This window comes from Nothoprocta perdicaria, unplaced genomic scaffold (genome assembly GCF_003342845.1).
Source record: "Nothoprocta perdicaria isolate Ctin4 unplaced genomic scaffold, notPer1 scaffold_104, whole genome shotgun sequence".
NCBI classification, from domain to species: Eukaryota; Metazoa; Chordata; class Aves; order Tinamiformes; family Tinamidae; genus Nothoprocta; species Nothoprocta perdicaria.
In genome coordinates this window covers 2,164,004-2,177,377 of record NW_020454139.1, presented here as the reverse complement: position 1 = coordinate 2,177,377, position 13,374 = coordinate 2,164,004, and the positions used below count along the sequence as shown (strand labels likewise).

At 36.9% G+C, this 13,374-nt stretch overlaps 1 protein-coding gene across 2 annotated transcripts in view; it reads left to right on the top strand.

The window, feature by feature from the left end:
• SLC24A2 (solute carrier family 24 member 2) overlaps positions 1–13,374 on the top strand; it is a 100,318-nt gene that overhangs the window by 44,543 nt on the left and 42,401 nt on the right. For both annotated transcript variants that reach the window (XM_026043901.1, XM_026043896.1), the window contains exons 3-4: positions 4,719–4,757; positions 5,551–5,659. In XM_026043901.1, the coding sequence (XP_025899686.1) occupies positions 4,719–4,757; positions 5,551–5,659 (148 nt within the window). The remainder of the gene's footprint in view (positions 1–4,718; positions 4,758–5,550; positions 5,660–13,374) is intronic.

Below are 13,374 nucleotides of genomic sequence, written 5' to 3'. Positions count from 1 at the left end.
TTAAACATAGAAATATGTTTAAGAATAGATGTGTTTAAGAATGTAGAATATGTGCAAAGGAAGCTGATCTGGCAAAACACAAAGATGTACATATAAAGAAAACTAGGCAAAAAATAAAGCCTTTTTTTTTTTATCTTCTCTGAACTGATTAGGTTTGTTTCTGAAATGTGTCCAACAAAGTTTGTTGGTTTCGTTTGCACTTAGGCATTAGGCTATCTGTGCACCTATTTTCAAAGAAATATTTAATCTTCCTGTTCCAAGTACACATTGGCATACCCCAGAAGACTACATTTTTAAGTCAACTAGATTGACTGCAGTGGTTGCCTGTGAAACGCATCTCATTTTTCTGCAGCTCATCTTAAAAAAAAAAAAAAAAAAAAAAAGCCTCAACTCCTTAAACCTAGGTATCTTCGAAACGTTAGGGAGACTAGTGCACCAAGAAATCTCCTCACTGTACTTTATGTGATGACAGATGGGCAGTGACGCACCGAAAGGTGTAAAACTGCATAGTTCAGATCCTWCTTTCAAAAACAAGCACAGGAGAGATTCACAGAAGTCCTTTTCTAAAGTACGTGTTTGAGACAATTTAGCAAAACACTCTCTGGGTTCGAATTCTGTCAGTAGAGATGTCATATTTCATTCAGGACCACAGTCTGCCAAGAAGTGAACACCATGAACTTTAATTATTCCCCAGAGGACCTATTAAAAAGTACGTCTTTGTATTTATTATCATTGGCAAAATCATACCAAGCAGGAAACAGAAGTCCCACTCTTTAGATCCACTCTTTAGAAAGGATGCTGAAATCCAGTCATGTTATTGCCTGCTGTTGTTTGAAACTCTTTCTTGGTACTGATGGACCTGAAGTCAAATGCCTCCTCCTTTATGTCAGGTGAAGGGAATGAGATCTGCCTGCTAATTGCTACAGGCTACAGAGCACTTATTTCTGAAACTAAAATGGAAACTAGAGCTGCAATTAGTCAGCCACCTGATTCTGATTTGACATAGAGGATGGTACAGTCTGGTGGGTTGTTGATGCTACTAGCCATTCTTTATTAGCATTTATTAATACTCTCTACCAAAGATTAAAAGCTGTTGATAGATTACAGTTCTGTTCTGACTGCTGTGAAATTCATGTAAATTTTTTTTTTGTTTTGAAGGAAAGCTGGAGGAGATCCACTTTGTAATTAGAGAGGCAACATCTCCTGCATGAATTACTTTGGGAGTTTTCCAAGGATAAAGCTCCCAAATCATTGCAATTTGTACATTTGCTTAAACTGGGCAGAACTATCAAAGTCCTTCTAATATACTTGTTCTAATTTATTAGAACAAATAATTTGTTCTAATATATTTGTTTACATCATATATATGTATTTAGATGTTCAGTGTTCTTTTTTCTTAATTTTCAACATTTTTAAGAGAATTTTAGCAGGAAGACTACAGATGCTTTTATTTCATAGGTTTTTGGACATCATTATATTCATAAATAATTTTTAAAAGAAAAAATCTTTCCGAGACTTGCAACAGTTAAAGACTGAAGAGYTGCCTGGGCATCCATGTTGGTATTGGATTGTGTTTAGCTATGACTTGTCACACAGTAAGATGGGAAGGAAATTATTTTGCCCCTCTGTAGAAATGTTTCATATTATTTATTTAATTTGAACTAATTTCTTTGATATCAGCATTGTCTGAAAAGATATAACAGGACTCCTTTGAACAATTCAGATCACTCACCAATGATCAAATGTCATATCTTTAAAGACATTTATCTGACATTATTGACCATTGTTACATGGTGGAGTTGTTTATGATGCTCTCACAGACAGATATTTAGCTTCCATTAGATAAAAGCACTGAAAAGGAAGACATCAGGTTTAATCAATAATGGACTTACATCAGTGAGCGATGTATGAAAAGAATACCAAAGATCATAAATATCTGGATTATTTCTAAAATAAAATGATTTAAGGCTTTTAAGCACAGACAGGGTGAACTGTAAGACACAATCACCGAGATGGAAAGGAGGATGAATGACATGTAAGAGCTGTCAGGCCATCCATGTTTAGTGACTTCTCTAAAAATCTAGTAAATTGTTGAGTAATTAATTGCTTTATAATTCCAAACAGAAGCATAATGAGAGTTTTTGAACTTTTGAGTAAGTGTACTGGAATGCATTGTATTCATTCTGCATGACTGTGACTGACAGTTTTAGTGAAGTTATAATACGAAATTGAAAAAGATTAAGTATTCTTCCACTACTATTCTCTTCCAGAAAAATAATAAAACATAGATTACATTTAGTTTCCATTTCTTTCTTATCRTGAGGTAACTGATATTCCATGGTTTACCACGATTTAAGAGTAAAGTTGTTCCTATAGAAAACAATAAAAAAATCACTCATCAGTATATCGAAAAATACAGTATTCACAGTTAGTGTAAAGAAATATAGTCATTTTAAAATTGGGTCAGTTTGTAAATTTTGTCTTAAATTAAAAGGTTTTGTAACATATCTAACTAATAAATGTTTCTATAAAAGAAATACAATAGTTGGCTATATAGTGTGTAATATTCAAACTTCATAGTAGTGAATGTCTAAATGGAATCTCCCTATAAGCAACAGGAACAATAAGAAAATAAATCTGCCATTCTAATAAGGGCAAAATGTTATCAAATATAGGTTGTAAATGGCAACAATGACACTGAATTTTCCACGGGCAAATCAAGATTACTATTATAAGGCATCATTATTTTTAATCCACATGATAATCTCAAAATTATTTACAATTAGTATGTCCAAACAGCAGAAACATTGTTTGTCCTCTTTTTAAAACTACAGAGACAGTTTTGCCTTAAAATTCAGTCTTGATCATTTCTACTAAACTGTAACTTGACTGACAAGCACAGGAACAATTGCATTATTGATTATGTCTGGAAAAAAACAATTAAAAATCATAGCATTATATCACATTCTGTACTCTTAGGAATAATAAAATTACTTAATTATATACATTTTTAATTTCTTTATTTATTTTCCTAGTGTATATGAACAAGCTATTTCATTTTTTTTATTTTTATATCATCAATTCTAGAAATTTAAATATATGGTACAAATAACAATTTAGTTATTTTATACATTCAGTAAGTCTCCGTCAGTTCCATTTCAAGTAGAAGAACAGTATTACCTTTAGCTTCAGTGATTTTCAGGTGTGCCTCCAATATTAAGTCTACAGTGTGCTCAAAGTTTGAGAGAGTTTCTGAGCACTTTCAGTTCCTTCTGCCTTAAAGCACTGTTTCTTATCTGTTTGTTTTTGAGTAAATTACTCAGGTATATAGATAATATACTCTTGTCTGTGCTCAAGCCTTTTCTTAATATTCAAATTAAGAAATTAATTTAATTAAAATTAATACATTAAAAAAATTTAAAATCCCCAATAATTAATTTTATAATTTGAATCAAAAAAACAGTTTTTGCAATTCTTCTGCATGTCATAAATTTTACTTATGTAGCTATCCCACTGAACTTTAGGACTGTGCTGTGAGATCTAAATATCTTCTTTAGAAACAAAAATATTTTTTACTATCCTTTTTTCTTCTTGAGAAATTGATTGCAAAATAAATTTGCCCTTCCATTTGGATTCCTCAAACTACGCACAAATAAAATATTCATATGCAAGTCTGTGTATGGATTTGTTTCTGAAGGAGAATGGATGAATTTTATGGGTAGAAATTACAGAAATACAAAAAAAAWTAACATTCACATTTTTAATCACATTTTAAAACACACGGTTTGTATTTTCCTTTCTTTTTTGTTCSACTTTGTTAAAAGTTCTTTCCATTATGGTTTTGTCTAATAGACAARTAAAACCCATACCGGTTTCCAGCCAATTCTCACACCATATCAGTGTAATTTTAAGGGGACAGGTAGTTTCCTTATTGTATCGGAGGTCTTTTTGTTTGTTTCCTTATCCATTCTTCAAGTTAGTATCAATGGTTGGTGTAACATTTTCAACACAAAGATTTCAGTTGTTCTTTTGCTTATTACAGAACACGAGTGGTCTTTTCCAGTGTCTGTGTTAGCTCAGAGTTACTTGTCTTCCACTTCGTGCCTCGACACTTAATGCTGATGTGTGTCTGCTGTCCGAGTGTTAATGCCCTGGATAGCTCTCTCCAGAGCATGAGCATCATCTGGTGCTCTGAGTGATGCCCCCAGCAAATGCAGGAGAGGTTCAGGTGCCAAAAGAGGGAATGCAGGAGATGGTTCAGGTGCCAGAACCTCATGCCAAWCCGTATGCTAGCAAGTACAAAGGAGGGTGAGACAGCTAGAGTCTGAACTCTGTTTAAATTAGAACTTGCTTACTGCAGTTTCTCATTTCATGTGTTCAAGTGTTAACTTTCCTTCTTGGAGCTAAGTGGAGAGGGTATAAAATTAACATGCCTTTATTACAAAATTTTCAATATATTTTGGAAACAATTCTGTGGTGGCAGGAGTTCTGAGTGCCTGTTAACACAGTTGTTAATTTTATTAAAGTTAAAACCAAATGCGGGACTACAGATACATACAAAATTTGATTAACTTAACCTCTAGAAAACTTTAGTTCAAGTAGCTTAAAAATGTATTATTATATTCATAAAATCAGTTCACGTGCAAATGGTCTTTTACTGCCTTTCTGTGTATGCAGGTTCCTTCTGACGTTTTTTGTTCTTTTTTCCCTTCATGCAGTCACCTAATGCTGGAGACAAGGATGACCAAACCCTGACGGTAGGCAGCAATGGGTGTACGTCTGTGCTTTTATTTCTGAAGATGTTGGGTGAGACTGCCATCCATGAGCCATTCTTACTCTGTAGGATATATCCAATACATTAGTTATCATACTAGACAATAATATGGGGAGAAGAACCTCACCCATGTATTATAAAGACCATAAAACATTTAGAAGTCCCTTATATATTAACTCCAGTATTGTGAGTTGCTGCACTGCCCTACACTACAGCACTGGTTTTGTAGGCAGTATTAAATGTGTGGAGCCAAAGTGAAGCGTATGTTATATGCTGTATGATTTTAAGTGTTTTTTTTTGTTGTTGTTGTTGTTGTTGTTAAAAAGGGGATTTTTTGGTCTTTAAGGGACATAAATCTTCGATCATTTTTATGATCTAAAAATTTGCAATACAAGGAGGTACTTAAAATAAGAATTTACTTCAGGGATTCGTCTACAAGTTTCTACAAAGAAATAAATTATGAACTCTTCCTGATGCAAGTATGAGGATTTTAATATCTTTATATTTTGAGAGTTTTCATGGAGTGGACGTTTTGTTTCCTGCGCTTTTCCTGAGCCCTATTAGACTAATGATAAGTCTCATGATCGATCCTCTGCAGGGAGATTAGATATATACATGACAAYGCTTGATACAAAGTATAGATTAGTATGCTCTGCTATAGTCAATGACAGAAAATGTTTTACTGTGTGGTGAGATTAATTTGTATTGTTACAGATCTGTTTGCGCAAAACAAACAGAAATATCACTAAATTATTTTCCTTTTTTCTTCTACTTAGACAAAGCCACGGCTCCAGCGGGGAGGAAGCTCTGCATCTCTCCACAACAGCCTAATGAGGAACAGCATCTTTCAGCTCATGATTCACACACTTGACCCACTTGCTGAAGGTATTTTTTTTTTTCTGTTGGAAAACAGTAAATAAATAGTTTTCTTTTTCCTTATCCCCACATTTGTTACATTTGTATCTACTTTCACCAGTCATTTCTAGATATGTTTGAATTTGCTGAGAGAGTTTTGCACTGTCATGGGAGACTTTCAGCTTAAGAAATGTGTTCACTGTGATACTACCTAAAAGTTATTATCTGGTTGATATGTGTCTTAACTGCTATTTCTCTCTGCTTCTGGCTTCAGCAAGAATGTAAAAAACATAGAAATTCAATCCTTTTGTAAATTTTTAATTGCACAAGGTTTTTGTTTTCTTCCCTAATTTTGATTTTAGCACATCAGGGGAAAAAAAGACAAACCAGTAGGTCATTTGTCTTATGGCATACAAAGAACAGTGAAACTCTTTTGGTTTTCCTTTGAGTAGATAAACACTGAACTTATAAATAATGCAGCAAAAGTTGCTCTGTATTATATGCATGCTAACAGTTTGCTTGCTTTATCCAGTGTAGTGTAATTTGTATTGTTTGCACTCAATGACGTTATTAGGAGGAGAGTATAATTTCTTTGGTCTGCTTTGGGGTAATCTGAATATCTGCTTATGATGGACTTCCAAAAAATTAACATCAAGTCTGTGTTTGGTGAATGTGTGTCTACAGATATTTTTTTGTTGTAGTAATAGTTGTACTTGGAAATAATATGTTTGGAAATTCTGCTTGTGAAAGAAATACGAGTGGCTAAAGTGATCAAATCACTGATAACAGGGAAAACTTTCAGCCATCTGAGGTTATAAAGTACATATAGCACTTTTTGCATTTAATTTGCCTTATGTTTCTCATTGCAATATTGCTTGCTACTTTTTGAATTGCTCTGTACCTCTTGGACAAAGCATGTCTACTTTGCCATTTCATCTCAAAAAGCTGCAGCTTACACCTCAACACAAGGACAATTTTAGTACCTCATTGTGATCTGCTATACCTGCTGTTGTGAAAAGTGAACTGAGTTCTGACTAAACAACTTCCTATCCTTGTAAATCCCATGCACTACCCTTCCTTGAAAGCAAGGCTATTGGGCTGCAGATGCATCTGCGATATCTCAAATTGCACTATGTGCTAATGCAAACAGAAATTCCCACCTGAAGAGGTAAATGAGTTTCATCAATTCACATTTAAATACATGAGAACAGAAGAGGGTTGGGAAGAACCCATTACCATTACTGTCTGGATGATAGATGAAAGACCAAAAGGAAGCTAGAAATTTTGAATGGAATTCAGTTTAGACTTTAAAATGGCTCAGAAATAAGATGAGCTTTCAGGTATTATATCTTTCTCTATTGTTCAAGTTTACTTGTTTCTCACACTTGGCTTATTCAGTGTTCAACCCTTTTCCCATTGATCTTACCCCATTGCAATCCTGCACCATATAGTGTGATCCAGAGGATCTCATCTTTCTGAGGCTCATACAAAAAAAAAAAAAAAAATTCACATCTGAGGTCCAGTATTTCCAAATATTCAGTATTACAAGATAACTATTCTTCATTATGTCGATATAACTCTGGCCTTCAATATGGTTCAAGAAAGATGGCTGCAATTAATAATTCTTATGTAAATGATTCCAGAAAGTTTTCTTTAGCATTTCGTTGCTAAGAATTAAAAGAAGTTCCTGAGGTATACAGTCCTTTGTTTTTTAGAACAATCATCATTATTTTATGGGACAACAAAATTCTTGGGGAAATAGAATTGTGAAGAGTCTCCTGTAATAATAGGCAAATGTTCAATAGGCAAATGTACATATCTCTCTCCATTTCACATGCCCTTTCCTACAGCAAGATACAGACACAGTAAAGAAATAATCAAATGATTCTTATTTGTTTTCAGTTTTGTATAAACCAAAGAAAACAACATCTGTTACACTTGTGTAATAAAAGATCATAGGCTTGATCTCGGTGCACTACCTCATGGGTAAAAAAGTATTTCCTGCAACTGATTTAAAGTGGATATGGATTAGACTCAAAGAAAAAAGAAAAAGAAAAGAGAGGGAGAGCGTTTTTTTGGGACAGTCCACCAAAGCGCGTCCCAGACAGGCACCACAAGCCCTGCAGTYGGCATGGCCAAAACAACCAATATTTGACTTCCGGAAAAACATCCTCTGTTCATGGAGTCTGGGAGCTCTGTCTGGCTTTGCATCTTCCAGATCAACTGTTGCCATTCAAATTAAAATTTCCAGTTGTTGCCCTGTTGCTAGTATATTCAGCTTTTCTTTCGATTTAGGTCAATAATAAAGCTCACTATAGCATTCTGTTAAGTGGTTGTAAGGGAAATAGAGGCAGCTTTGGGAAAACAGAGGCAGCAAAGGAAATAAAAAGCTTTGTCATTTGGATTTATGAGGGCTTTGTAAGGCTCACAAAGAAGTCCCATCTAAGTCCTCTTAGTGGTAGCATAAGCATTTTAGAATATTTAAGCAGGCTATATGGCTATTAATGCTTAGTTTGACCCGTGAGGTCTTATTTTTACATTAACATGTAATATATTCATAGTAAACCAGCTCATGTTATTCATTCCTGAATAATTCATTTGTCAAGTCACAACCAACCTCTGTTTCAACTGAGGGGCCTTTAAAAATTCACTAAGTTATGTACAGAAGAATATGAAGTGAATAAAAAATGACTTTTGAATAAAAAATGACTTTAAGAGGTTTCTGTTTTTTCAGAAAATGTGAAGAAAAAAGAGTCATCTTCATGTATGATTCTGCATTTGTAAATCAATTCTTCTTTTCCCCCTTCGCCATAAATTTGTTTTTTCCTCTGGCTTGTGCCTGTTTTGTGAAAATCAGATTGTGAACTCTTTCAGAGCAATGAACTTGCAAAGTGCTGACAGGTATGTAACGTCTGAGACCTTCAGYGTGAGTCAGGGGATGTGTGGCTCTTGGGATTCAGGAAAATGTACAGAGATGCTACAGATTTAGTTGAGCAAGATATCTGCTCCTTAAAATCTCCATCTGCCTGAAGTTTGTAGAATAAGAATTCAACCACTCTGGCTGGTGAACCTATAGGATATTCATTAGCTGAAAGCGAAATTTAAAAATCTACTGAAAGCTCATCATTCATTAAAAATATAAATATCCAAATGACAGTTTTTTTGGTTTGCTTTTATCTTATTGAAGAAATAATGACCTTGATGCAGATCATTTTGGAGGGATTAAGATTGCTTGTGCATCAGGCTATCATCTACTCCCAGCCAGTCATTAATCCCCAGGAAATCCTGTGCCARATTTGCTTCTGCTTAAGTGCTGGTCTCACAATCCTTTATTCACCAAATAGTCAGATGGAGGCTTCATATCAGCATTATCCATGTGAAGAAGAGTTGACTCATCAGACTTGGTGCATTGTCCAGGCCTCAGTCCAAAATCCAAGGCATTTGAACACAACGTGTGAAGTATTAACCGTTTCTGACRTTTTTTCCTCCATTCTGCTGTGCAGAGAAGCTTACCCTTTCCCCACAAGCTGTAGATTATATAGCATAAAGAGGCCTAGGGGAGGGCTGGGGTCTTTCTGCCTTCAGGAGCTCTCTGGCTCTTACTCCTCCTGCTCTGAAAAGTAATTCATTTGGCACTGCAGAGGGAGATTTTGCAGTCTGGAAAATCACTCTCTGAAAGGGTATGTCCCAGTGTCAACATGGCATTCCATTGCATCAGCACAGTCCAGAGCTATCTTGCCTTTCTTGCAGTTTAACAGCAGACAGGAAGGATGAAATCCTGTCTATGGCATTTCCATTTCCCATCCATTTTCTTATCATGCTACCCCTTTTCAGTCTGCTGATGTGGACCTGCAGGCCAGCTAAGCATCTTCCTCAGCAAAGGAAAGATTTAGCTAGATGTTGACTCACCTGCTTCTGTGTGACAAGGATATAACTCAAATGCAAATGTCACTATCTGCATGAAAATGAGTGTGATATAAATCTCTGCCCTGACTCAGTCCCCAGTGTGATATAAACATCTCTGTCAGTTTTCTCCCATTCCTTTCTCTAGATGTATTCCCAAACAGCAAAATTACAGCATAGTTTTCTGCAGTGCTTCTGCATAAAAGTTGTTTATCATACTTACTTTGCTTCTTTTCTTAAACATAAATATGGTGCATGTTATCTGTGAGAGAGAAGCAACCTTCTGTTACATAAAGCTCAGCAGATGATTCTGTTAATTCCTTCACTAAATACATAAAAGTGCACTACTGTCTCTGACTGCTCTGAGGGAAAAACGCCTTGAAACCTACATTCGTAATTTATCACAAAAATTACAAATGCTGTAACTCTCAGAGTCTTTAACAGAGTGGCAATTTATAATTAATCTCTAGAACCTATTGTGTTCCTCACAATTGATTTTGAGAGTTTCTCGGCTTTTCAGTTCACCTCAAACTGTTTTTGCTTAATCTATGACTGTTCATTGCATTCTTTTCTAAGGTGGCATGAAAAAAAACGCCACAGATGGTCAGGGGCTGGTTATCTTCCYCTTGGGTGGAAGGAGCTCAGCAGGCTCCCAGTTTTGGATCACAGTCCATGAAATCTTTGGGCTGTTTTTTCTCTTGGCCTTGGTTAAGCAGCAGCAACACACTTGAGCTCACTGTCTTCAGAAAGCTTCCCYGGGTGAAGTTGTTTATGTGTTGTAGATATTCTCAGAGCAGCAAGTCTGGGCAGCACTGCTTCCAGACAGACCTCAGGCAGCCTTCAGGTCCTGCACAGCAGCCTGGGCATTTCCAGTTTCCTGGAATGAAGGTGGTATAGGACTGCAGTGCACTTCTGAGCATGATGCCAGAAGGAAAAGAACTAGCTCTTAAAAAACAATTTGTTCTGTGACTCCTGGTTACAACTGCATTTTATCTAACACAGGGAAATATTCAGACACAGATTCTGCACTTTTCTGTAATCTGCATTCTTTATGTGATGTCTTTGAGGCACATCCATGGGCTCCCATAGGAGTTCAGCATCCTTCTTACTGCATGTCTTACCCTGTTCATAGCAGTTCTTGGTTCCCCTTTTGGCTCACCAGTGTGAATGGGAAAACAGGACCGTTCTTGTTCGCTGTCCTGCTGAAGGCTGAAATCCTTGCATAGCCCTGGCAGAGCAGTTGAGGATCCTTGTCAGGCTAACATACAAATTAATAGCTGTTAATTAATATAATCTGGCGTATTCCTTTTTTCAGAATCTTCAATCAATGGTGTAAAGATAGGCAACTAGTAGAAAGGACTGTGAGGCTAACACTAATGGACTGTCTTATCTTATAAAAGTAAATATTCTTATCTTCTTTATGCAGCTAGTTTTCAGCGATTTGGCTGTCTGTGTGACAATAGCAAAATGAAAGCCTTTTCCAGAGAATAATTTTAGATATCTATATGAGGTTAGGTATAGGTATGAGGTACCTCACTCCCCAGCGAAGCATCCATCTCCTTTGCTTTACCCTTCAACTGTGGTATAGCCGAGCAAAATTATGTTCCTAATTCAGGCATCTGCACTGCGTGCTTGATGTAGGTGAGATGAGCTCTTTCATAGATATCCTCAACACCAAACTGCATTCATAGACTGAAGGTAGAACTGCCCACAATGTCACATTAAGCAAGGGCATAGCTCTGTAGTGGGGGAACTGGGTGTCATGGTGGACAAGTTGGCCATGAGGCAGCAGTGTGCCCTGGTGGCCAAGMAGGCCAACGGGATCCTGGGATGCATTAAGAAGAGCGTCTCCAGCAGGTCAAGGGAAGTGATCATCCCCCTCTACTCAGCCCTGGTGAGGCCACATCTGGAGACTGTGTCCAGTTCTGGGCTCCCCAGCACAAGAGTGATGTGGAGCTGCTGGAGAGAGTCCAGCGCAGGGCTACCAGGATGATCAGGGGCCTGGAACATCTGCCCTATGAGCAAAGGCTGAGRGAGCTGGGYCTGTTCAGCCTGGAGAAGAGRAGGCTGAGGGGGGACCTGATCAGYGTSTATAAAYACCTCAAGGGAGGCAGTGAGGAGGAGGGGGGCGGCCTCTTTTCAGTGGTGGCCAGCGACAGGACTAGAGGAAACGGCCACAAACTGAAGCACCAAAAGTTCCACAGGAACTTCAGGAAAGATTTCTTGACAGTGAGGGTGCCAGAGCCCTGGCACAGGCTGCCCAGGGAGGCTGTGGAGTCTCCTTCTCTGGAGATCTTCCAAACCCACTTGGCTGCAATTCTGTGCCCCGTGCTCTAGGTGACCCTGCTGGAGAAGGGCGGTTGGGCTAGATGACCTCTGAGATCCCTTCCAGCCTTAAGGATTTTATGGTTCTGTGACTGGTAACATAGAAAATGAGGATTATGTGAACTAAGGGCAGACATTTAAATAGATAGAAATAGTATTTTAGATAGCCCTGTTACTATCTGTCAGAAAGTAGAGAAAGAAGCAAATTAAATCTGTTTCCCCATGAAACTGCAAAATGTTACTAAAGCTTTCAAAAATAGAAATTATACTAGTTGAATTTCCGAATTTCCATGTCCAGCTCTGAGGATGTAAATCTCASTTTAAAGGCTGTGGAGTCGGAGCTGTCCACAAAGACGTGTCTTTTGGCATAGAGAAAATGAGGGAGAAGAAGATTATGATGTTAGATTTCAATTGATTGATCTAAATTTGCATTAAAATGTACATCTAAAAGCAAACAGGTAGAAATTTGAGGYATCAATTTATTTTAGTGATTGGGCTTGATGTGTGGACCACTTCATTCTCATCTTTTGGATGTGTTGGTCTTGGCTATCCTAAGCGCAGAGGATCCACTTTACACACATTCTTTTCAAGAACGTTTGGGACTTCTATCCAGCTAATACAGTTGTAGGTAGTGATGTTTATAAAAAACTAGTGCAGTGCAACAATGAGATATTGTTACTGAGTTGCCCGTTCTGAGAGAAATTTGGAAACTTGTGCCTCAAGTTATGTGAAATAAAAATATATTAATTTTTTTTCTTCAATTTGATTTCTCCTTTTCTTAGAAATTCATATTTACTCTCTGTAGAATTAGAGTCTCTTCCCAGTGTTGAAATAATAAGTTAATAAAAGAAGGGGAGAAATGAATTATTAGAAAGGAAATGGAGGACTGTTCTTCAGTTTTTAAATTCAGTTTTTAAATATTGTATCAGTGAAACTAATACAGTGCATTGCTTTGTACTACCTATACTTTGGAACCAATTGATCTGCCATCCAAAAGAGAAAGAAAAAAAGAGAATACATATGCTCTCAGGGCTTTATGGTCTCCTTCAAAATATTGTCCTTCAGACAGTGTGTTCACACTGGGAGTCCCTGCTCGGGGTGAAAGGAACTCACGAATATGAAATGTGAATAGTATCCCAGGTCAAGGAGCTCCTGTTCTCACTACAGATTTCTATGCTTAATGAGTTCCAGTTCTTTTTCAATTTCATCTTAACTCTGAATATCACTGATGAAAATAATAGTAAATAACATAAAAGAGTTATAAATATGAACAGAGCTGTGAATAATAGTATCTATGAGGGAGGTTCTCTTGAGGTTGGAAGATGGAAGTTTTTCCTCAGGTTGTATAAAGCTGATAGTTTAATTCTCCAGAAGTTTAGTGAATTTTTGTGATTAGGCTATGAGAAGAACATGCATTTCCTTGTATGGTTCTCATCAGAAGTGCTGAAAATCAGCACCCCTGTTCACTGTAGTTGAAGCTTCGCGTCTCCAGCATGCCGAAGTGTCTGTGCCCCACA